A 26,483-nucleotide genomic window follows, 5' to 3' on the forward strand; every position below is an offset into this window, starting at 1 on the left:
AATGAGTTGTTCAGTAAACTCAGTACCTGAAGCTGGATGCCTGGCAGGGCCATTTTGAAAACTTTAGGGGGGCATGGGTCTATGTTTGAACCTGACTTGATTTGTCCGACCAGTTCCACTAGGCACTTGTCGTCGATGGGAGGAAAGCTATTCAGAGTCATGGACGGCAGCTGAGTAGTCTGACTAGGCAGCATGGTTGTAGCTGGCCGTGCATTGATGTCAGTGATGTTATCCTGTACCTTCCGAAGGAAGAAAGTTTGGAAGGAGTCACAGTCTGGTTGGTCACACGCCGAGATTTTCCCTTCACGTTGTGTGAGTTCCCTTAACCCTAAAGGTCTCTCGCTGTATGTTTGTTGCTTCCCTAATTCTTCCCTCATAAAAAGCAGCCTTTCTTTGCAGGATGTCTGCCTTGTATTTTGAGAGCAAAGTTTTAAAAATGTCAGCCTCTGTTTGACAGTAGTGGAGTCTCCACCTTCTCTCTGCCTTACGGAGGGCTTGCTTCTTCTGTTTCAAGGAGGCGTCAAACCATGGCGCTCCTTTCCCTTTAGTTCTAATACTCTCCAACTGCTCAGGGACAAGTTTATCCAGAGCAGTAAGCATCCAGGTCTTTAGCATCCTAGCATCATGGTCCAAATCTGTACCGCTCATGTTAGTGGGAGTAGAGGAGAGCAGGGTCGTAATTAGAAGGTCGGCTTCTACCTTGTTCCAAGGACGAATTTTCCTCCGTGACTTATTCGGGGCATCCCTCACTGGGTCACCTGGAACCCAACACTTTATCATGAAGTGGTCCGACCAAATGCATGGGCTAACCTCCATTATTTCTGTGTTAGGCAGGGAGGACCAAACAAGGTCTAGTGTATGCCCTTTCACGTGAGTCGGACCCACCACTAACTGTTGCAGGTTGAGCGCCGAAAGATTAGCTTCGAACTCAGTCACCATGGGGTCTCAGGGTACTTTGTCCCAGTGGTAATTAAAGTCACCTACCACCAGAAGGGACTTGTATCTGGTGGCCAAGTCCGTCAAAAGTTCAAAAAGGATGTCATTGAAATCCGGAGAACTTTGCAGCGGGCGATAAACCACCAGTATTACTATGCATGAGGATTTAAACGAAACCTTAATCCCTAACAGTTCCGCACAGGCACAATTTTGTGCTATAACCTCTTCCACTACAAGACATTTTTTAAACAAAAAGGCCACACCCCCACCTTTACAGTAATTTGGGCGGTTATGCCAGATCGCGTCATAGTCTGGGGGTAGGGCAGCCAAGATGTCGGGCGTAGAGGCGGAGCCAAGCCAAGTCTCAGAAAGGGCGAGGATATCAATGTCTCCCTCAAGCAGTAGAGAGAAGACTTCTAAGTGGTGCTTTTGTAAAGAGCGCGTGTTAAGTGTCGCGAACCTTAGGCCATGTGGCTGGCAGCTAGTAAATGTGGGGAGAATCCTGGGGCCTGTACCTGTAGTCTGAACCAGGGCATCGGCTTGCAAGGTGGCCAAGGTAGCTTCATCTAGACAGATAGAATCAGTCTTTAGTGCCCATAATACATCAGGCGAGTATGTACGTATTTGACCAGAGTTTGTGGCCCCTGGGCCCGTCCTGGCCCGGACGGGCACAGACGGGCTTTCCTCTGGCGCTCCTCCGGCGCGATCGCTGCGCGCCTGCATACTGATGATTATTTATAGTGTGTGGCTCGAGACACTTGCAAAAACTAGCCTGCTAACCCCCAAAGCGTGGTGTCAGCGTCTCTAGCCCACACCCAAGATGGCGGACCGGCGTGAGGCGGCGAAAGATTCACCAAAGTGGTGAAAAATGCTTTTAATTTGATTATAGTGCAGGCAATGCGAGAGATGGGGGGGTGTGGGGTCCCTAAACAATAAACCGAGCTCTAAAGCAGTTAAAAACAATTTTTTCGAGCGTCAACAAATTTTAACAGAAATATATTTTTAAAAGGAGCTAGCCTCCAGCAAACAGTGTAAAAGCAATGGCAATGACGATTCTCCGATTGCAGCAGCGGTATAACGTTCTAAGTCTGATAGGCTCACGGGAGTGAGTGCAACTTCTTTGACTCGTTCAGTATGTTTATTCATATCTGTGCTGAGCAAATTGACCTCCACGGTAATGGCGTTCATCTTATGTTCCAGTGAGGTCTTGATCCTGGCGATCGCTTCTAGGACGTCTTTGAGCGTAGGTTCCGGATCTACTTCTCCTTGTGCTCCCCCACCCTTGCCCATAGGGGAGGGGTCAAGCACAAATGCTTTGGGGAATGTTTATCTGTCCAATCTATTCTGCTGCACAGGTTTGTTGCCCCTAGTTGACAACATTGCACTGCTTTACCTTGTCCCGGGTGTGACAACAGCAATGGTCAGTCAGTCAAAATTACTTTATTCGGTTATTATTAAAAACCATAAAAGTGTTTTAAAAATACTCATCGACATTACAAGATGAAAAGAATTATTGCATAAAATCATCCATTAATATAACATCGCCACAATTCCTAATATGCAAATATCACTCTAAAATACAGACAATATCAAAACATTTTATGTGAAATAGGGCTAAACATACGTAACAGAATCCGGACACATAAACTTGTTTCAGTTGCTACTTCCTTTTTTCCGTGCTCTAACTGCTGCTACTAAAAAGCTAGCAATACTGAAAGTTTCCCAAGGATTGCTCAGCAATTGCAGGTATAAAAGATCTGGTCTCGCCTGCAAAAAACCTTTCTTTTTTAAAACCGGAAGGATATAACGCCTGCGAATAGGTAAATAAAAGTCACAGAATAAGACAAAATGCATAGTATCCTGCCTCGAAAAACAATCGCATGCGCAAGGACCCAGGTCTTCTATCTTGGCCCAGCCTAAAGGATCAGCCAGAAAACAATTTAAATAATTAAACCTAAATCTCGTCAAAAGAAAACGATGTTGGGACTTGGTAACAGTATCCAAGTAAGGCTCCATAAAATAGGACATTTTTAGGAGCTGGTGAGCACGGACAGTGGGTTTCAATAATTCCAAGGCCTCTCTTTCTGATGATGCTATGTGCTGAAATGAGGTCTTGGCCCACACAAGATCTTTTTTACATATATTTTCTGGGCTGTCCAACAAGTTTGGTAGACCTAACCACTCCGCCGTGCTTTTCAAATGTCTCAACCATGGCATACTACTTGCCCTATCTAAAGCCATGCAATCTTGTATGATCTCTTTATTTAACACCAAATCAGGATTAGACCAGATCCAGATCCATTTGAGAATGGGAGACATTCTAATCAGATCAGAAACATAGTCGAGACCCACCTCTTGATGAATTATATACGAGGAAGTGGATTGGGGGACGGGGAGCAGGCTTCTTAGAAACTTATTTTCAACAATTTGAAGCTTTGTGCAGTTATTATAGCCCCACATTTCAGAGCCGTACTTTACTATAGCAATGCTTTTGGCCTTATAAATGTTCAACAAGGCCTGCATGGGCTTGGCACCCAGCTTCTGGGTAAAGTCAAGAACCACCCCTGTTGATCTAGCCATAGCAATTCTCTTCGCCCTCCTTGCGCAATCCATGAACACCTATCATCAAATAGGACAACAGCGATGGATCACAACAAGGATAACAGTGCTGATTTACTCCCGCCGGTGGTGACCACCCTGCCATCCCACCCGGGCCTGTTGGTGATCTCCCAGGGGTCAGCCCCGTAGACAGGAGGAGATCGGGTAGGTGCTGGCGGTTTTGGCACCTGGCTCCTGTGCCCGTTTGGCTGCTGGCCCTACTCACCCACGCCCCAACTCAAGGGGGCCAAGAGTACAGAAGCTATGCTAAGTTGCACCCCTTGAAGAGTCAATGGCAAACACCGGGTGACAGGCCGCAATGGCGGTGCCCCCTGGCGGGGTATAGGTCAGTCACTGTTCCGGTCCCTGCGTCGGGGAAACAAACTGGCAGGCACCCACCAGTGGGAGTAGCGTGTAACCCGGCTCACATTTAAGAGTGTCTTAGATGAGTAGCCTTGCTCCCGATTGCTGAGTGCCCTGATTGCGCCCTTTTTTTTTGTAGTGGGGTAGTAGGTGCCGTTGAAGTCACTGTTCTTTAAATGGGGCCCCCGCCTCTCTGCACCCTCGGGCTGGCACGAGGCAATAACTATGGGTAGATAAAGCTTTCAGCCTGGCGGCATGGCCGACCTGGCCGCCACGAGACTGAGGGCCGAGTGAGTGTGCCCCCACTACACCTCTGCCACTATGTGTAATCCTGGCTCTCGCTTCACCCGCAGGCCTCCGTCGCGATTTATCGCCCTGTTGGACCTGGCACACATCGCTACTGTCTTCACCCCGAGGAAGGGGGGTGGGGGAAACTCCGGACAGCCTCCGGTCCGTGGGGCCTTAGTCTCGCGGTGTCAGTCACGGGTCTGATCACTGGGGAATCTGGGGCTATTTACCGTCTGTGCCTCCTCCCGAGGCCCCGGCGTTCACCTCAGCCTATGTGGCGCCTGCTCCGGACCTCAGATCGATGTTCCGGTCGGTCGCTGCAGGGATGTACACCGGACTCCTCCCGGTCAATGATACTCTGTGGTAGAGCCACAGGGAAGAAACTCGCTCACTACCTTTACCACCACACGAGGCCCGGCTTCACCGTACCGCCCAGGCCTCACTGCAGACACGTCTGTCTCTCTGCCTCTGATCGATGTTTGGGGTCCGCCACCTCAGGATCTTGCACCGGACACCTTCCCATCCACTGACTGTACTTTTGAGCTGCTGATAAATGTATCGGATAGACGGGGGATGATAGGGAGTTGCGAGCTCCACTAAGCTGCGGCCAACATGCTTCACGGCTTAGCCACGCACCCACATATCTCTATTATTGATGTACCTCTGCAGGTTGGATGTGTGTGTGCATGTGAACAGGGTAGAGTTGTCTTTGTAGGCTGTGTGTGTGTTTGAGGCGCATCAACAGTGTGTCCTTTTGAAGTGTGTCTGCCTTAGCAGATGTTGGCGACTGTCAGTCACTCTTATTGGCCTCTCCTCTCTGTACCGAAACCTTTAGGATCACCGGATGTAAAAGGGTCTGCTCTGTGCAGAATAGTCAGGTACTACTCGGCACACAGCAGGTGTCTGAGCAGAGTCACATGTAAAGTTCTAGTTCTTCCCCCACAGTTTTTTTTCTTCAGAGTTTTATATAGAGCGAACTTGACCCGAATCAGGTATCGGAGCACTTTACATAGCACCAGTTACATTACATGAGCACACACATTCATTTTTGTTAGGCAAGGGAAGATTAAATGATGTGCCCAGAATCACAGGATGTTTTGGCGTTGTTACCGAGACTCGAACCCAGATCCGCAGGTCCGAGGTTGAGCGCCCTAGCCGTTAGGCCAACTCCTCTCCCCAGAAGAATTAGGCAGGTTTGAGTGAATTTTCAGCACGACTTCCAAATGTGTGAGTGCCCAAAAGAACCCAAGGCTACTTGTATGACAATGCTACAATAGGTTGCTGCACTCTCTCATCAATAGTGTGTTGATGAGGATTGTGCTATGATATGAAGCCTACATGAAGGATTCCAAGAGACTCTTGAAGTCATTCTGCTCTGCTTGTCACTTCAGCAGGAAGGGGCGAACAAGATGAGCAAGCAGAAAAAGCAAGAAGAGGCCAGAGAAGAGCAATAAGAGTGATAAAGTGAGAAAAAACATAAAGGGTGGAGTAAAGTAATTCATAGATATCGGCCAAAATATGAAAGAAAGAAATGAACAGGAGGAAACAAGAGTTCTAAAAGATAGCCAGGAAAAGAAATGTAATGAGCATTATTTATAGTTTGCTAAAAGTTTAATTATATGTTAGCAGCTAAAAATGTGACTTAAGTGTGATGTGAGTGTGAGTCTTCCAGAGTTATAGGTGTAGTGTGCTGTTTAGTGGTACCAATACTTGAACCAACTTTAGAGCTATGGATCTGGGATTTAATCCCAATCACCGAACGGTGTAAATGAACCAAAGGGAGGGATCAATGTATTTTCGGCTCTAGTGAGATAGTTAAGAGGTCCCAGGTTCAAACAGTCCTCCTTTATAAATGTGTTTATGCACATACTGCACAGATCTGTGTTACCTTTGTATCAAACATACCAATCCTAATAAATTCTGTTGGAGATGGCCATTTCTAGTGTGCTTTCCCTTTTTCTTGCTTTCGTCCCTTCTGGTTTTCTGCTGATCTATGTACTGGCCTAAGGACTTTGACCGCTTTTTACACTGCCATTCAGTGCCAAAGTGATGTGCTTGTCATATACATACTGGCGATTAGGGTATGAAAGATTGGCTAAATTGAGTTAGCTGTAAGTACCTTGTCTAGCGGTAAGACATATACCTAGGGCACCTCCTGCTTGGGGCAGCAGAACTGGTTGTGCCACCCACGGAGGTAGTTCTTTAATTGTGCCACGGATTTGCCATGAGTGGGCCTGTGTGTGCAGGTTACTGTTACTAGGCTTGGCATTTAAGAAGACACTTGCCAATGTTCTGCATGTCTTTTGCTATATCTGAGTACTCCTTGGGGGCAATGTGCGATATCGAGAAGAGGTAGTGTGTGCACTACATACACTGGTTGTAAATGGCACCAAGTAGTGTTTTGGTACAGTAGGGGCTGCTCCTCATATTGGATTGGCCTGAGGGATCTGTGGAAAGGCTGTTGAGCTGGATTTACTGCATGCAGAAGAGTGTCAGTATAGTGTTTGATATCGATGAGTTCATAATGGCGAACCTGCTCCGGTGGTGCAGGTGAATTCAACATTATGATGGTGGAAAAACCACTTTGTGAAAGTGGGAATGTCTGTACTCATGGCTCTGTATGCCTATCCACCTGTCTCCAATTCACAGCTGTCTGCTGGGGGGATGGCTTGACCCTTGACCTTGCTCCAGGCAGGTTGCTCCCCATACCGCAACAGCACCACCTGTAGTGTCTGTGTTTCCCTACTCGCTGCTGCTGCCACTGCCGCTAGTTCGAGGCCCTCCTCCACCCGCAGGCTACCACCTGCACCTCATCCCTGGTGACCAGTGGCTGGCCGTAGGTATGCTTGCACTGTATTGCTTGTTTTTTGTTTAACTGTTTGTTTTTCCACTGTACTGCTTGTTTTTGTTTAAACTGTTTGTTTTTCTTCTCCTTCGGTTTTGCACTGTTAATTCTGTGCCCTCTTTTGCCTCCGTCCCCTTGTCACTCCTGCCCTCGTCTTTCCAGCCACAGTGCTCCCTGCGGCCCCATCCCCCCTGCTTGTACTGTATTGCCTCTGTTTTTAGCATTTAATTTGTTTGTTTTTTCTCTTTCCCCTTAGATTATGTGCCCTCTTTGCATTCTGTTCCCTCGCCGTTCCTGACCCATTTTTCCTGCCGCTGTGCCCCCTGCGGCCCCACCCCCCAGCCCGCCCATTTGTCCACTGCCTCCTCGCAGCTGCTCCTCCCTCCCACCTCCTCTTCTTAAGGCAAGCCGGTCTGCGCCCGTCCACGCCTGGACCATGCGCAGTGCCAGAACCCCTGGCCCCCCCGAACCCCACGACGCCCATCTCCGCTACGTAGCCATCACCCTCCTCGCACTCAACACCGGACGATCTCCCACCTGCTTCCTGGCCCCCCTGAACTGAAGCTGCACCCGCATCCAATCCACCAAGCCACCCACCGGGAAAGAACGCAACCACCTCAGATGCATTCTTCTCAACACCTGCTCCGCCCGCAGACACGCCGTTGAACTCTGGGACCTACTCGACTCAACCTCCCCAGACATCGCCTTCCTGACGGAGACCTGGCTGATCCCCTCCTCGGCACCCGACATCACCATTGCCATCCCGGACGGCTACAAAATTACCCACAGGGACCGCGCCAACGGAGTAGGAGGAGGAATCGCCATCGTCCATAGGAACACTCTCAGAGTCTCGACCAACCCCCGACGACACCCTCAGCACCGCCGAACACCTGGACTTCCAGATCCACACCGATTCAAACACCACCCTCCGAGGAACCCTCGTCTACAGACCCCCCGGACCCCGACCGCAGTTCAGCGACTCCATTGCCAACTTTGTCAGTACACACACCCTCACCTCCACAGACTACATTCTACTTGGGGACCTGAACTTGCACCTCGAGAACAACAGCGACTGCAACTCCACCACCCTGATCGCCAACCTCGCCAACCTCGGACTCAGACAACTTGTCACCACACCCACCCACTCCACCGGCCACACGCTTGACTCCATCTTCTCCGCAAGCTCCCACGTCTCCTTCAACCACACCACCAAAATCCACTGGACCGTCCATCGCTGCATCCACTTCACCTTACGGAAACCCACCACGCACCACCGCACCCCACAGATCCCTCTCCGCTGCTGGATCAAAGTCACCGAAGACCAGCTAACCACCACTCTCACCCGGAGCCCACCCGCGGACCCCACTGACCCCGGCACCACCGCCTGCAACCTCAGACAATGGATCGGCGACTGAACCAACACCCTCGCCCCGATCAAGAAACCCTCCAACAGACACACCAGCAAGAAAGCCAACTGCTTCACTGAAGACCTCCAGGCCTCCAAGCAAACCTGCCGTAAGCTAGAGAAGAAATAGCACCACAAACAGACACCGGACAGCCACGTAGCTCACAAGAACGCCACCCACAGACACCTTCAACTCATCACATCCGCCAAAAGAGCCTCTTTCAAAGACCACCTAGACAACAACGCACACAACAGCAAAGAGCTCTACAACATTGTGAAGGAACTCTCCAACCCCAGCTCCAACACCAACAACATCCCACCTTCGCAAGACCTGTGCAACTCCCTTGCCACCTTCTTCCATCGCAGGATCGTAGACATCCACGACAGCTTCAACGTCATGACCGCCCTGACAACCACTGAAACCTCCGTCCCCACGGCCACCATCCGCACCGAACCCCTACTCTCCTGGACCAACATAACATAATGATACCATCAAAATCATGAACACCATCCACTCCGGATCTCCGTCAGACCCATGCCCACACCACATCTACAACAAAGCCAGCACCACCATCACACCCATCTCCGGAAAGCCATCAACATCTCCTTCGAGACAGCAACCTTCCTGGAGAGCTGAAAGCATGCTGAGATCAACACCCTACTCAAAAAACCCAAGGCTGACCCCAAGGATCTCAAAAACTTCCGGCCCATCTCCCTGCTCCCGTTCCCGGCGAAGGTCATCGAGAAGACCATCAACAAACAACTGACCCATTACCTCGAGGAGAACAGCATACTGGACCCATCCCAGTCCGTGTTCCACAGCAACCACAGCACCGAAACTGCCCTCATCGCCGCCACCGATGACATCAGGGCCCTGCTAGACAACTGAGAAACCGCAGCCCTCATCCTCCTGGACCTATCGGCCGCCTTCAACACCGCCTGCCACTGCACACTACGCACCAGTCTCCACGACGCTGGAATCCGAGCCAAGGCTCTGGACTACCTCCTTCCTCTCCGGCAGAACCCAGAGCGTGCGCCTCCCCCTCTCCGCTCCGAAGCCACCGAGATCATCTGCGGCGTACCCCAAGGCTCATCCCTCAGCCCGACGTTGTTCAACATCTACCTGGCACCGCTCGCCCACGTCGCCCGTATACATAACCTCAACATCATCGCATACACCGACGGACACCCATCTGATCCTCTCCCCCACCAAAGACCCCCTCACTGCCAAAACCAACCTCCACAAAGGAATAAAAGATGTCGCCAAATGGATGAAGAACAGCCGACTAAAACTAAACTCGCACAAGACGGAAGTCCTCATGCTCGGCTCCACCCCCTCGGCCTGGGACAACTCCTGGTGGCCGACCGCATTTGGAACAGCTCCAACACCTACCGACCATGCACGCAACCTAGGGTTTATCCTCAACTCCACTCTCTCCATGACTAAACAGGTCAACACCCTCCGCTTGCTCCGCAAGATCTACAGGTGGATCCCCACCGGAACAAGAAGAACGATCACCCAGGCCCTCGTCAGCAGTAAACTGGACTACGGAAACGCCCTCTACCCAGGAGCCTCGGCCAAACTCCTGAAACGACTGCAACGCATACAGAACGCCTCTGCATGCCTTATCCTCAACATCCCTCGCCGCAGCCACATTACACCCACCTGAGAGACCTGCACTAGCTCCCCGTCAACAAAAGGATCACCTTCAAACTCCTCACCCACGCACACAAGTCACTCCACAACACCGGACCAGCATACCGCAACAGACGACTCAGCTTCTACACCCCTAACCGCCTGCTCCGCTCCGCCGACCTCGCCCTCGCTACAGTCCCCCACATCCGAAGAGCGACCTCCGGCGGCAGATCGTTCTCCCACCTCGCCGCCAAGACTTGGAACACCCTCCCATCTTCCTACGGCAGACCCAGGACCTGCTAACCTACAGAAGACTCCTCAAGACCTGGCTATTTGAGCAGTAGCGGCTCCCCCGCCATCCCCCCAGCGCCTTGAGACCCTCACGGGTAAGTAGCGCGCTTTACAAATTTTCTGATTGATTGATTGATTAATGGCTAAATCTGTGCATTTTCTGAAAAGACAGCTATAAACTAGGGGCTCAAGGTATACTGTAGACCTCTCACTCTGAGTGGCCTTCTTGTGTTGGTTAAGAGGGGGTAGAATTGGCACCTGCATTCCAAGTGACAGGGTTGTGGCCACACTAAAGATACTGATCAAGCCTGCCAGGGTAGGATGTCAGCCATGACAACATTTAGAGAGGGCCCGTGCATTTCAAAGGTGGCCTTTTGAGCTGATCTCATCTTCATAGGTCATTGTGGGTATAACCACTGGGACTCCACGAGTTCCCATGTTGTTATTCAGGGACTCTTTGTGGGATTTCATCTACACATTTTGTACAAGGTCGTCTAGAATACGTAACTTGGTAAACTGTTTTCTTTGCTCGTTTAGCAACAGCGCTTAATATTTAGCCATAACATGTTGGCATCTCCAGCACAATAGTTTTACCCTACAAATGTTGTTCCGTCCCCTTGGATGCAGAGAGGAGAATTCCGTCAGAGAGTACTGTTCTGGAATGACAGCAGTGCCTGACATGCAACCCTGCGTAAACTAAGTTTACACTCATCATGCAGACCACTTTACTACATACACCAGGTTTGAGGGCTTAGACCAATCCCAGAGATCATAAATATATCCCTATCCTGACAAAATAAGAGTAATACTAGACAGATATATAATAATATACAGTCTGGTACTTATTATAATTAGCACATAGCACATTTGCTTCATAATAAACTACAATAGTTTTAATGGGCATGCATGAGTGAGTAACAAAAGGGGGACCCTTTTCCACAGTGCCCTTGGGGATAGAGGGTCGTGTTTGAGGTTGCCGAAATCACCTGTTACTCTGGGAAGATTAGGAGTTCAGGTAAGCGACGCACTGTGAGCTAGCAGGATTGGGCCGACAGGTACTGACATTGTAGAGAGACTCAGTCCCTAAACTCTGACGTCCTGTCATCCTAACACACAGTTCTGCTTTACCAGCGCAATCTGTGCAACAGGTTCAACCATTATAACATTACTGTGTGGTTATATGATTTTATTGTTCTACTCCTACCTAACAATACCTATCCTATCGAGAGCATAGTGGGAGTACCCTTTGCCAGATACCTTATGATAGCCTAAACTCCCATACCTGATTGCCATGCATCAAAAACCAGCCTGTGTAGAATGGTTAGCATCCATCTTTTTTTGCCACCAGTCTTTCTGTGTGTGTTATTAATTCTGTTGCGTTTAGATATTTCTACGACACACAGTTTGATTTTAAAACCTTCAATATCCACTCATAATCGTTCTCAGTTGACTTTGCACATGCTTTAGGAAACACTTGTCATTAAGTGTAACATATAATGCATGTGATACAATATTTTTCAAAGAATATCTGGAATTTGACAATGCAGTCATGCCAAACTACCAAACCCAAACATTTCTGAAAACTAGACACCCAGGGGAGTCCAGTGAGGTATGGCATGCGTGGGTCCCCCAATGTTTTCCTACCCAGAATTCCCTGCAAAACTCAAATTTAGCTAAAAAAACCCACTTTTTCCATATATTTTTTGCATGGGATCACCGTGCCGGCTCAAATGTCCTACCACCCAGCGTTCCCCGTGTTCCTCCGAGTCAAATGATACCTCACTTGTGTGGGTGAGCCAAAGGCCTGTGACTAGGAAGAGCCCAAAACATAGGGATTTAGAGTATAGACCGAGAATTCTAAGTGCTACATTTTTTTAAAAATAAGTTTTTAGCCAGTTCTGCTTTGGACACCCAAAAAAAGTGAGGTATCATTTTACTCGGGACACTAAGGGGAATGCTGTGGGTTTAGAAATTTGTGCCGGCTCGGTGATTCCACACACAAATATGTGGAAATGTGTTTTTTTCAGCTAAATTTGAGGTTTGCATGGCATTCTGGGTAGGAAAACTTTGGGGGATCCATGCAAGCCACACCTCATTGGACTCCCCTGGGTGTCTCGTTTTTAGAAATGTTTGGGTTTGGTACTTTCCCACGATGGCCGCCGAGCCCGGGGCCAAAATCTCAGGTGCCCCCCGAAAACCAGGTATTTTTGCTATAGGTAATTTTGAAGTCTCCACTGTACGATTTGGGCCATTTCCTGTTACAGCGACTATGCCTACCCACACAAGTGAGGTACCATTTTTATCGGGAGACCTGGGAGAACGCTGGGTGGAAGGAAATGTGTTGATCCATGCAGATTCCAGAACTTTACCACACAGAAATGTGAGAAAAAAGTGAATTTTTCGGAGAAATTTGAGGTTTACAGTGGATTCTGGGTAGGAGAATGATGGGGGACCCACGCAAGCCATAAATCGCTGGACTCCCCGGGTTGTCTAGTTTCCAGAAATGTGTGGCTTAGGTAGGTTTCCCTAGATGTCCTCCAAGCCCCGGGCCAAAAACTCATGGAACCCCCCTTGCAAAACCAGGTTGGTTTGTGATAGGTAATTTTGATATCGCCTCAATTGGTTTTGGGCCCTTGTCTGTTGTGGGTCCTTGACCCACCCACGCAAGTGAGGTACCATTTTTATCGAGAGACCTGGGGGAACGCTGGGTGGGAGGAAATTTGTGGATCCACGCAGATTCCAGAACTTTCCACCACAGAAATGTTGGGAAAATGTGAATTTTTGACAATTTTTTAGGTTTGCAAAGGATTCTGGGTAACAGAACCTGGTGGGAGGCAGTCAAGTCACCCCATCCTGGATTTTCCTGGGTGTCAAGTTTTCAAAAATGTATAGGTTTGCTGGGTTTCCCTAGCTGCCGGCAGAGCTAGGGTTAAAAAACTTCAGTTAGGTACTTTGCCAAACAAGCATTTGCAATGCAATCAGTCTCGCATTATTAAAGTTTGAGCTATTGGCTTTGCTAATAATAATGCAACACCAATAGCTCAAACTTCAATAATGCGAGACCTATTGCATTGCAAATGCCTGTTACTTTAGAGCGTGTGCTGTTATGGCTAGAACTGCCGACTTTGGAACTAGAGTCCGAGTCCTGGTGTCGCCTCGACATCCTGTGATTTTGGTCAAATCACTTACTCCCCTGTGCCTAAAAAAAAAATCTAGCCTTGTGTGATGTAACACATGCGCGTGTGAAGCGCTCCAGTGCCCTTGAGCGGAGTTTGTACTATGTAAAACAGCAAAAACAAAAAAACAAGGGATTTGTTGCCATTCGCATTCAAGCAGCTAGCTCATCAGAAATAAGAAACTCGTCACTGATCTTTTTCTTGAGTAGTGTGGTGTGAGGCCTTGCATACGACATGAAAGCGCTACACAAACGCTGATAAAATAACATGACATAACATAAATTGGCATGCTGTAGATTACAGGTGCAGAAATACAAACATAAAAAGATCTTCCAAACTTGTCACACTGCTATGTCATTAGTCGTATAACTCCTAACAGTTAACATAAACAACTCACGCTCCTTATTTACCCAAAATAATAGTTCTGAACGCTTCAAGATCATTTCCCAAAATACCACTGAAAACTAGCAGCTTAGTTTGACAGGCTGCACTCAAGCCTTGACTTCTGACTCTGCACCCTCTTCTCCCCACAAACTAACACAAGAGAGACAGACATTCGTTCCTCAGGGCGGGAGCAATGCTGGCCCTACACACCGAGAGAACCTTTCAAACTCCTTGCTTGGAAGGAGAGACTGTCTTGGCTCATTTTTTCCACGGAAAGAGGGTATGAGGAGGAAATAGTACTAGAGAAGCTGCTACACGAGCACTTAGTATCACTCCTGGAAATATTTCTCGGGTGAATGCAGAACACCCTTTAAACTTAAAGGAACACCTCTAGTAATGAAATAGGCCGCTTTATGGCTCAGGGTGGTGCATGGGCGCAGGCACTGAAGGAATCAATAAAAGACTGATTTACTAACTGCACAGCAGGGAATAAATAGTGAGTAAAAGAGAATGAAATTGCCATTAGTGGGAGGGATAAGCGCTTGTTAGGTCACAGCTGCCGAAGCGAGGAACGAGTCACTCCCATTTCCACGTGTGCTGGGATTTAAAATCTGAATTACAACTTGGTAAACACATTTGTCATACAATAAACTAGGAGCTTCCCAAACCTGTCTATCGTCTTTGGCACCTATCCAGTCTTTCTATCGCCCCTTTTAGTTAGCTGGTACCAATAAAGATCTTTATGAAAAACAGACATCTGAGTAAGTAGGTTATCTAAACATTTGACCAATTTATACAAGAGAAATAGACAGCAAAAGCCTCTGGAATGACTCACAAATGCACATAAGCATACTAATCAATATGCACAGGCCAGCCCCCCACCAAATATAGCTTCTCGGCCCACAACAGTGTTTGCGGAGGTAGTTGTTTTACCTACTTCTAAACACTGACACGTAAGACGAGCACACAGCTACAACCACAAAACAGCAGTGTTAATCAGGACAGACACGCAGACGTTAGCACTAGACAACATTGACATACACTCTCCAAACTGCACACACATCAAAGACAACAGCAGACTGCCGGCACGGAGCCCCACCCCACGGTTTTACCGCTGGACAGACAGACAGCTTGTGGCAACACAACGAAGAGCTCACAACCCCCTACACGCTCCTTTAAACACACCTAGATATACATGAAGGGACAGGCGCCCGGTGTGGCGCTTTCCGCTGCTTGTTGAGGCGTCATTACCAAAACTAGCCGTGCTCTTGAAGAGAAATAATTACAGGAAAATGCAGAAGGGTGATCGCTGCTCTCCCCGGGGACCTCTTCCACGCGCACCTCTCAGGAGGGACAAGTGGCCATTAACCCCTTCGCTGCGGCGGCAATTCCGCCGCAGCGCTAGGGGGAGGGGTGCCGCGTGGCGCTCACATGCTCGTGACGGAACCGCTCCGTCACCAGCACAGCCCACCCGAGGCTCGTGACGGAGCGGTTCCGTCACGAGCATGGGAGGGGTTAATATTTCAGGGTGAAGAGCCAGGAGGCACTGCAGGAAATTAATACACCAGGGGTCCCGCGGGCCACCATGAAAAGGCAGCGCCTGACCAGGGCCGGACTGGGAACCAAAACCGGCCCTGGCAAAGTGCTCGGCCACCCCTCCCCCCACTCTTTGGCTCTTTGCCAGGGCCGGTTTTCGGCCGATTTTGTTACAGGGCCGGTGCAAAAAAGGCCCTGTAACAAAATCGGCCCCCCGGGGCCCAAAACCGGCCCCCACCCGTGCGGCGCACCGGGGGATTGCCCGGGCCCGCTACGGCCCGTCCGGCCCTGCACCTGACTCATCACAAGGCAGCTTTAGACTACAGAGAGGAAGCTGTTTACTGCAGACAATCACCGCCTCACACAAAGGCAGCCAAAGAGGAAACCCTCTGCACTGCCGCACAGCCCCTGCAATGGACCAGCAGCAAAGGAACGCAACCGACCTTTCAAAAGCAGCCTAACACAAATAAAATCACGAGCTCGACCAATACCCTCAATTTTACAGCAACACCCGTAGCATTATCCTGTCATCAGAAACCATGATTTTGAAAGCTACAAATTGGGCACACACAGACACAGCAAATGGTAAAGAAACATGGTGCACTGAAAGCGAACGGGAGATCGCTATTGTAAACTAGGAGCGGGGGGCGGGTTGTGGTGGGTAGTGACAACAACGAGGAAAGCAGAAAAAAAACAGGTGTCATATTGCAAAGTGTGTATACAACTTGAAAGAATTATATCTACTTTGACCCACGGTGCGTAATATTTGAGGTGAATTTGGTGAGTGTACAGCAGCATAAATGAACAGATGCAGCTCTGTAGAAATTAAACTGGCCACGAAAGCAGACGAAAACTGTAGTTAGGCGTGCTGCTTCCGGATTAAACAGAAGGAGACGCATCGCCTCTACAGCCAATAATAATCCCTGTTACAAAAGCAATGCCAGTGTTTACAAATGGCAAGCTGAGGGAGAAATTCCCCGGCAAAAGGCGGATATTCACCCCAGATATAGATTACTTGATGGCTCTGAGAGACAGCCCCTGCGGGCTGCCTAACCGAGACCTAAAAAGGGTCATTTTTCACAGCGAAATTGAAGTGTGACCACGTTGCGTTTTGCGCCGTTTCCTGTCACGGGCACTAGGCCGACCCACACAAGTGAGGTACCATTTTTCTCGGAATACTGTGGCACGCGGGGTGGGTGGACATTTGTGGATCCACGCAGATTCCACAACTTTCCACCAAAGAAATGTGGTGAAAATGTGTTTTTTTTGGACAATTTTTTAAGTTTGCAAGGGATTCTGGGTAACAGAACCTGGTGGGAGGCAGTCATGTCACCCTATCCTAGATTCCTCTGGGTGTCTAGTTTTAAAAATTGTATAGGTTTGCTAGGTTTCCCTAGGTGCCGGCAGAGCTGTGGTTAAAAAACTACAGCTAGGCACTTTGCCAAAAAAGGGTCATTTTTCACTGCGAAATTGAGGTGTGACCACGTTGCGTTATGCGCCATTTCCTGTCGTGGGCACTAGGCCGACCCACACAAGTGAGGGACCATTTTTCTTAGAAGACTTTAGGGAATAAGGGGTGGATGGAAATTAGAGAATCCACGCAGATTCCAGAACTTTCTCAACAGAAATGTGGGGAAAATGTTTTTTAACACTTTTTTTAGGTTTGCAAGGGATTCTGGGTAACAGACCTGGTGGGAGGCAGTCATGTCACCCCATCCTGGATTTCCCTGGGTGTCTAGTTTTCAAAAATGCATAGGTTTGCTAGGTTTTCCTAGGTGCCGGCAGAGCTAGGGTTCAAAAACTACAGCTAGACACTTTGCAAAAAAAGGGTAATTTTTCATTGTGAAAATGTGGTGTGTTCACGTCTGGTTTTGAGCCATTTCCTGTCGTGGGCATAATGCCTACCCACGCAGGTGAGGTACCATTGTTATCGGGAGACTTAGGGTAATTCAGATTTGTAAAGCAACTGTTATTACCTATTGACTTTTGATGCATTTCTGCCTTCCAAATCAAAGACATTGTGTACAAAAGAAGTCATGCTAGTATGAGTATTCTCAATTTCGAAAATGTGCAAATATCTACTGTTTCTAAACTCTATAATTTGTTCCCATTTCAGAAATACACAGGTGTCTTTCACACCGATTTTTCCATGTATATGTTTTCCCACAATAATTGCTTTATACCAGGTACATAATAAAAAGCCATTGCAAATTTCTGCTCAGTTTTTGACTCTCGGTTCGTCGGGTTCTTGGTGAACCTGCAAGTCGTATATATCCCCACAACCAGTAAGGTCCAGCGAATGTAACAGTATATTGCTTTCAAAGAGCTGTCATGATTAGAAGAAGTTACAAAATGCTGTTTTTTTTTCAACTAATTTTTATTTTTCCTATATTTAACTGTTACTTTCCATAAAGAAACCTTGATGGATCTACACAAATGACCCCTTGCTGAATTCAGAATGTTGTCTACTTTTCTAAAAGGTATAGTTTTCCAAGATCCATTATGGTTTCCACACCCATTTCTACCATTAACTGGAATGAGGTTGAAAGCACCAAAAATAGGCTATGTCCCAGAAAAAGGCCAAAACTGTGTAGAAATTTAGCTTTTCTGACAAAAGTCTGTCATTTCCTAAAAGCTGGGAAAATGGTGATTTCAGCCCCACAAACCCTTTTTTGATACCATTTGCAGGGAAAAACCCAGACGCTTTCATTTGCAGCCCGTTTTTCCCCAAAAAAACAACATTTAGCTGTATTTTGGCTAATTTCTGGGACCCCTCCAGGGAAATCCACAAACCCTGGGAACCTTTAGAATCCCCATGATGTTGGAAGAAAAGGATGCAAATTTGGCGTGGATACCTTATGTGGTCAAAAAGTTACAGGAGCTTAGGCACGCACTACCCCAAATAGCCAAAAAAGGCTTAGCACGGGGGGGGGGGGGCGAAGAAGTAGTAGTAGCGAAGGGGTTAATATAGTATGGACATTTTGGGGAAACAGAAAACAAAATCCTGCAGAAATGCATGGTGCAGGAAGACTAACAAACTCTCAAAAAATGTCATTAACAAAAAACCCTATTTGTAAATTCCTTTATCCTTCTCCTTCCAGAGTGGATATGGTGCCAGAAAACTGTGGTCGTAATTTTGGACGTAAATATTGTGCCCTGCTGATTCAAAACCAGTGCTACCCCAAATCTACCCCAATGGGACAATATTTTTGTAAACTATATTTAGGACAAAATATCAAGGTTGGGCTTAACCACGTAGAGCGGCGGTGATCCCATTTTTCTCCCAATGCGGTGAGGCTTTAGTGAGCCCGTTTTATTCTAACAACGAGCGCCCAGTCTCCATTGCTACAGGGACAAGGTTGGGTTTAACCACGTAGAATAGCGCTGATCCCTTATTTTTGTTTCTCCCAATGCGGTGATGATTTATTGAGCCCGTTTTATCGTGACAACGAGTTCCCAGTCTCCATAGCTACAGGGGCACACTGTTCACCGTGCCATGCCTACTCCGCAAGCGATGACGCCACGGCGTATGACCAGGCCCTCAGTCACTCCAGGAAATGCCGGCTTCTTAAACACTGCTTTGGAGCTCCTGGTTGACACACACGGGGCGCCAAGGGATTTGCAGGGTAGGCGAAACAGCCTATTAGGACTGTCCACAAGTAAGTTACCTTTACCGGGATGGGCAGGCACCAGGCTTTTTTCTAAGTAGAGGGTAGGCTCCATTTTGGATCTAGACTCCGGTTCTAACCCCCTCTCTTCCCCGCCTTCCTCTCCCTCCCCCTTTCGTCTGTTCTCCAATCCAGATCGTGGCAGGATCTGGTCTGTGGAAAACCCAACACCATGAGGCACACTCCAATAGCGCTTCAAGTAAGCGTTTTTTCTTGCCCTCTCTGAATGTATACGTGCCTTTTGTTTTTTTTGCTCGTCTGTTGGACTGGATGTTGGTATGCTGTTTTGTGACTTTTTAATCACGCCCGTTTTCGGGCACATGGACACCCACGTAAATTGGAACTTGCGGTAAATGTATAATTAAAGATTAGGGAGCGATCGCATTTCCTTGTAATTAGCACTCACCTCAACTCACGTTCTACTAGTGAGTGGGTTAAGAGTGCACAGACTCACCGCAATTAAGTGGGTTGTAATATTTATTCACAGGCCTTATTTAAAGCCCAATGGTGCTCGTTGCACACCCAAATGAAACCCATGCATGACAACTCATGAGCTATGCATCAACACCCATCGTATTTCTCCATCACTTTGGGTGTCGTATTTTGAGGAGCACTTCGCACACGTCCTATAACAAATGTACTGAAATGTTTGTTTGTCTTTTGTCTTGGTTTTTCTTCCCTTGCAGGTGCTTTTTTCTAGGAATCCAGGAAAAAGTAACTCTACAACCACCCATTGAATTTTATTTGGTGGTTTTTTTCACGTAGTCAAGGCAGGGTACACCTTAGCGAGTGTATACCACCCGGGCTACCACCACTGGTCCTGATGAAAACCCTATATTCATAACAGCGGTTGAAACATGTAGACCATTTTTATTTTCACTACAATAGCTTTGACTCCTAAGTCCTACCTAATCTGGCATGGTGTCCCGCTTATAACAATTTTATAGTTGCCCAGATGCTCCAGAATAAAGCTTTGATAGTGAGTAGCTTACTGGACAGTTTTTATATCACCTACCTTTTTTACTCTCACAAAATATTTTAAAAAAACAAACCCGCTGTAGTCAGGTGTCGCAGCACACCAGGATGGCACTCGCCTGTCCGGGTGGGACCCCGATGATGAGGCATGTCACCAACTAGGTTGGTGAGTGAGGGGTCTTCTAACAAAGGATGAATCTGTCCTTTCAGACATTTTGTGCACCTCTTTTCTTCTGACAGAGGCACTATAGCACCTCCTGGGTATGCTGATCACACTCAGCTAATTATTTCCCTGTCGGCAGATTCGACTGGCTTTTGTGTCAGTTCTAAAAACTGTGTATCAGCGTTGGACAAATGGATACACGACAACTGTTTAAAACGCAACTAAAAAAACAGAGAATCAAGGAGTACCCAGCCTTGCTGCCTGGATGCAATTTTACATGCCCTCCAGAACACTACGCTCCACCAATCTAAACCTGGCCCACATCCCTTGTCACAGCAGAGCCAGAACGGGAGGTTTCTCCTTCCATGTGTTAGCTCCGACCTGATGGTATTCTATGCCTCCTAACCTTAGAAAGATTCAATATCACTTACTGTTCCGGAAACAGCGGAGGACCCAGCTCTTCTCCATCTGGGCTGATGATTTCGTCTCTCTGTCTCTGTGTTTCTTAGGATCCTTTTATGTCCCATGATGATTTTGTCTGACCCTCATCTTCCCTTCAGGGCAGGCAGCCTTCAGGTGTTGGGCTTTCTAAGGCTCTGCTCTCCTCTTGTAAAGGGTCAAAGTGGTAACACGCTTGCAGCAAGTGCCGTTATCAGCCGCAGGATTAAAATACAGTGCACACCAATTCCCAGCCCAGTCAAAGCCTGAAACAGACCCAAAATGGAGCATGCACCTACATGTTCGCCTCCTCTGTTTGTACCTCATAAGTATCTACCTGTGCACTTCTTCTGTTTTTATGTCCCGGGTGAGCTTATCTAAAGACGCTTTTGATCCTTCGACTGCCAACCATTACGTTTGTCTATCAGATCATCACCTGATGTCTGCTGTGCTCATCGAGTCACTCCCCTGCTTTAGCTGTCAATGAACCCTGCTGAGCGAGTACGCAGACGTAAGGGAGTATGAAAGGTGATGAACAGGGAGTAAGGCAAAGCTGATTTTAGGAAATTCCCAACTGTGTAAATGCTGCACTCACCTGAAAGCAATGGACATCTTTTCCAATGCTCCATCCACCGACCGAGAATCATGCTGGCACCAAACGGAAGACATAAGTCAGATACCCTGGTAAGGTATAAAAAGACAAAAAGCTGACACGTATTGGTAGCAGAGATATTGCAGGTATATTACTGGTTGTGATGGAATCTCTATAATAAATGCTGCAATATTCCAACAAATGCTTGAACCATCCCTAGGAATGTGGCAAACATAACTTAACAAACAGAAAAGTAAAGACAGGAGTTGGAACTTCAACTGCTCCTGTGTAAACTGGAAAGTACTGTCAAGAAGAGTGTGAATGGAGCTGCATTTGTTATATACTTCCTGAAGCGTTACCTTTATTATGTACTTCCTGAAGCGTTACCATTATTATATACTTCCTGGAGCGTTACCATTATTATAAACTTCCTAGAGCGTTACCATTATTATATACTTCCTGGAGCGTTACCTTTATTATATACTTCCTGGAACGTTACAATTATTATATACTTCCTGGAGCGTTACCTATATTATATACTTCCTGGAGCGTTACCTTTATTATATACTTCCTGGAGCGTTACCTTTATTATATCCTTCCAGAAGCGTTACCTTTATTATATCCTTCCTGAAGCGTTACCTTTATTATATACTTCCTGAAGCGTTACCTTTATTATATACTTCCTGGAGCGTTACATTTATTATATACTTCCTGGAGCGTTACCTTTATTATATACTTCATGAATAGTTTTCTTTGTGATGTAGTCTTGAAAGGGTTACTGCTGTTATACACTTCCTGAAACTGAAGTGACAGCAGCACATCCTGATCCATCTCTTGTTACACAATCCCTTCTTGTTTAAATGAATTCTTAGCCATGTGCGTCTTTGTAAAGCTGTCTAGCCAGTGGGCAATCCATGTGTGCTCTTTCTGTACTAAGTTACCGTGTAAACACCGCAAAAATCACCTCCATTTTCTGAATTAAGTAAAATGTGACATATTCTATAGAACATTTAGTTAAATAACTGTGTATGGGAAATATCTATTGGTAACTTTCATAAATGGTCATGAGGAGATGTCTTTTACAACTAGTTAAATATTGTGTATTCACATTCTCTTACATTTTCCATTTAGTGATTTTAAATCTTGTTACATCCAATAGGAAACCAGCCTTGAAAGCACAAATGATCATGAATATTGACAGTAATCGTGCAAATCTGAAAAGAAGTGTTTGGAAAAACTGAGCTCCAATATTCAGGAAAAGATCTGCATAGTAAGAGACTGAGGAACCTGAACATAAACTGATAGATCCTGGAAGAGGGAGTCCAGAGCAATTCAGTGGATATAAGAGTCTGAGCTGTGCACCTAAACGCAACAGGACTAAGAAATGGCCTCTAGAAAATTATGGCAACAACACTGACAAACCACTTCCTGTATAAACGGGCCTCCACCACCAGCTTTGATCATGTGTTTGGTATGAGGTGAATACAGCATTGCTCTGCTTCCTGTAATGATGGCAGACCACAATTCAGCACACTAGGTGTAGTGTAAACTCTTTCTGGCCAAACCAAAGGAGCAAGAGAAAGGCACAAGGGAGTGGAGCCAGACAACTGAAGGGTAATGGAAAGAGAGGGTCTCTGAGCTACAACAGACCCTCCCAATTTGCCTCGACCTGAAGGAAGACTAATCTTTACCCGAAAAATGACAAACCATTATGTAATCAAAAGACATAACCACCTACATTGAAGCTTTACTTGCCACAATTATAATATATGTAGTTGGTGAGTCTTGTATTTCATTGTGAAATCTGAAATCAAGCATCTAAAATACCACACACATACAGGGAATGTGAGAATAACACAAGTGCTTTATAAACCATGTTAGCTCCTCAGGAAACACAGTCATGGGATGCAGACAAATATAAACCCGACCCAGAGACACTAACCAAGAAAGAAAAATCATACACAAGCAGCAAGAGCTTTAGTTTGTCATCAGTACTAAAGAGCCATCAGCAAACACACACAGGAGAAGCAACGTGCAATTGCAATGAATGTGTGAAGAACTTTAGCCAGTTAGCACTCCTAAATGATCATCAGCGAACACACATGGGGGAAAAACCATACAATTGCAACGAATGTGTGAAGAGCTTCAGTCAGTTATCACAACTCCAAATACATCAGCGAACACACACAGGGGAAAAACCGTACCATTGCACTGAATGTCTGAAATCATTCAGTCAGTCTTCAATTCTTCAAAGACATCAGCGAACGCACACAGGAGAAAAACCATACCATTGCAGTGAATGTGTGAAGAGCTTCAGTCAGTTATCACAACTCCAAAGACATCAGCGAACACACACTGGGGAAAAACCGTACCATTGCAGTGAATGTGGAAGTAGTTTTACTGATTCCTCAACTCTCAGGATTCATCAACGAACACACACAGGGGTAAAACTATACCATTGCACTGAATGTGCGAAGAGCTTCAGTCGGTTATCACACCTGCAAGGACATCAGCGAACACATACTGGGGAAAAACCATACTATTGCAATGATTGTGGAAGTAGTTTTAGTGATTCCTCAAATCTCAGGAGTCATCAGCGAACACACACAGGTGAAAAGCCATTACAGTGCGGTGAATGTGTGAAGAGCTTCAGTCAGTTATCACAACTCCAAACACATCAGCGAACACACACTGGGGAAAAACCATATCATTGCAATAAATGTGTGAAGAGATTCAGTGTGTTATCAAATCTTCGAAGACATCAGCAAACACACACAGGAGAAAAACCATAGCATTGCAGTGAATGTGTGAATAGCTTCAGTCCGTTACAAAAACATGAACGACCACACAGACTGGGGAAAAATCATACTATTGCAATGATTGTGGCAGTAGTTTTAGTGATTCCTCAAATCTCAGAAGTCATCAGCGAACACACAGTGCCGTGAATGCATGAAGAGCATTATTCTGTTACCAATTCTGCAGACACATCAGCGAAAACCCACAGGGGGAAAACCATCTGATTGCAATGAATGTTGAAATAGTTTTAGTTGTTCCTCAAAATTAAGGAATCATCAGCGAACACACACAGGGGAAAAAACTTTCAAGTGCAGTGAGTGTGTTAAGTGCTTTGGGGCATATGTATGAAACGATTTTGAAGTCGCAAATGCTGTAAATCGCAAACAAACAGCGTTTGCAAATACAAAATCACTAAACGCGATGCATGAGAAATTTTCGCATCGCAATATTAAGGAATCGCAAAATTATTCGCAAATCCTTAAATGCAAGGTATGAGGCCCAGAAAAAGTGCAATTTGGCCTTAAGGAATCGCAAATTCCCACCAACTTCAAATCGGTGGTAATTTGCGATTTCTTGGCAAAATGCATTTTTTTGCATTTTTTAAAGTGCCATGTGGCACACATAAATGCCCTTAGGGCATGTTTGTGTGCCACATGTGCACACATGTACATTTCAGGGGTGCAACAGGGGTCCTTTTGACACACTGGCACCCTTGAAATTGCATTCTCAATTTGCGATTCTCTAATTGAGAATCGCAAATTGAGAATGTCTTCCTGTTCATTCCTATGGGCCTCTAGGCCCATAGGAATGAATGAGGAGGTATTCCTTAATTGCGAATTGCAATTTGCGATTCGCAATTAAGGAATATGTAGGATTCACAAAATTATTTGCAAATCCTACATACATAGCATTTTGCGATTCTCAAATAGCGATTCTCTCAAAATTGGTATTTGAGAATCGCAAAACCAAAGTTTCATACAAATGGCCCTTAGTCAATTATCAGAAATACATAGACATCAACGAACACATACATGTGATAAACCCCTACCACTGCAGTGAATGTGGAAGTGGTTTTAGTCGTTACTCAGCATTAAGGAACCATCACCATTCACACACAGGTGAAAACTCTACCACTGCAGTAAATGTGGAAGTAGTTTTACTGCCCCTTCAACATTAAGAAATCTCCAGCGAACCCACTTAGGGGAAAAGCATTCAAGTGCACTACACAAACACAAACAGGGGAGAAACCATACCATTGTAGTGGATATGGAAGTGATGTGGGATTAGTGATAAAACCTATAAACACAACACACTTGAATAAGTTTAACAAGCACAGACTGGAGAATATTTCTAGCTGATTTTGGTGTTTGGTCATTTTGTGCAATAACTGGTTCAATGACAGCTGCTAGAGAACAACGTCCAAAGGCACAAGAAGTCAAAGTAGGAAACTGTGACCTTTAACTCTGGGAGTTAATGCTTGCAGCGCACAACATTTACCTCTGAAGCCGCATCTGCTCATTTCACTCTTCACATGCATCTATTAATGCCCCCACCATAGTAGCACTTCCCCAGAGGTGTCCAATATCAAGCTGGACCCTTGGGAAATTTGCTGGCTCACCACTGACTGTAAATGATTCACGGCCAGATTAATTTTATATGAATATATTTTAGACCTTTCTTATTAAAGAGAATCACCCAACCAACTCCTAACTGGTGAAAGGACAGAATCCGTGCATGATGGGCAAAGTATTGATCGCAGAGAGAGCTGACAAAAAGTTTAATTCTTAATACGTTTCTGAAAGTTTGACAGTTAAGTAAAGAATCTTGAGCAGTAAAGAATTCCAGCTCTCAGAGTCCAGAACTATCGACTCCCTGCTTTACATTTCTTGAACCTTGTCACTGGAAAAAAAATCTGGATTTAGAAGTAGAAGAACACAAAAGATACAGATTTTTGACACAAATGATATTCAGGTTTGTTTTTTACAAGTAAAAAGAAACTTTTGTTTTATAAACTACCGGAGAATGAATGGGCATAAAAAGTATGTGCTGCCTCGTGAGCAAGCAGTGAAACTTTGTGATGCAGTTGGGACGTCCTCCGACCACAAATAAGATAGATCGTATCATTCAGAATCATCTGTAATGCGCTTTTGTGTTGCTGGAGCTGTCATATAAACAGTGTTCTTATAGCCCAGCATTGCCTAGAGGAAGAAGTTCACTGATATAATATGCACATCAGAAGAAAGGATACATCTTCAGTAGCCAAAGATAGTAGAAACAAATGCTTTCCACCGAGTTCATTTTAACAAATTCTTGAGTCTAGTATGTTCTTCCTGCTGCCGACCATCATCATCATCATCATCACCACACCACCACACAGCCAGTCAAGAACAGGA

General features: G+C 46.3%; 1 protein-coding gene across 1 annotated transcript in view; it reads left to right on the top strand.

Annotated features, from left to right (window-relative positions):
- LOC144769680 (uncharacterized) overlaps positions 1 to 26,483 on the top strand; it is a 117,598-nt gene that overhangs the window by 7,945 nt on the left and 83,170 nt on the right. Inside the window, exon 2 of the mRNA XM_078653895.1 lies at positions 22,454 to 23,862. Coding sequence (XP_078510021.1) covers positions 23,169 to 23,862 — 694 coding nt within the window. The 5' untranslated portion in view covers positions 22,454 to 23,168. The remainder of the gene's footprint in view (positions 1 to 22,453; positions 23,863 to 26,483) is intronic.

Source organism: Lissotriton helveticus, chromosome 1_1 (genome assembly GCF_964261635.1).
Source record: "Lissotriton helveticus chromosome 1_1, aLisHel1.1, whole genome shotgun sequence".
NCBI classification, from domain to species: Eukaryota; Metazoa; Chordata; class Amphibia; order Caudata; family Salamandridae; genus Lissotriton; species Lissotriton helveticus.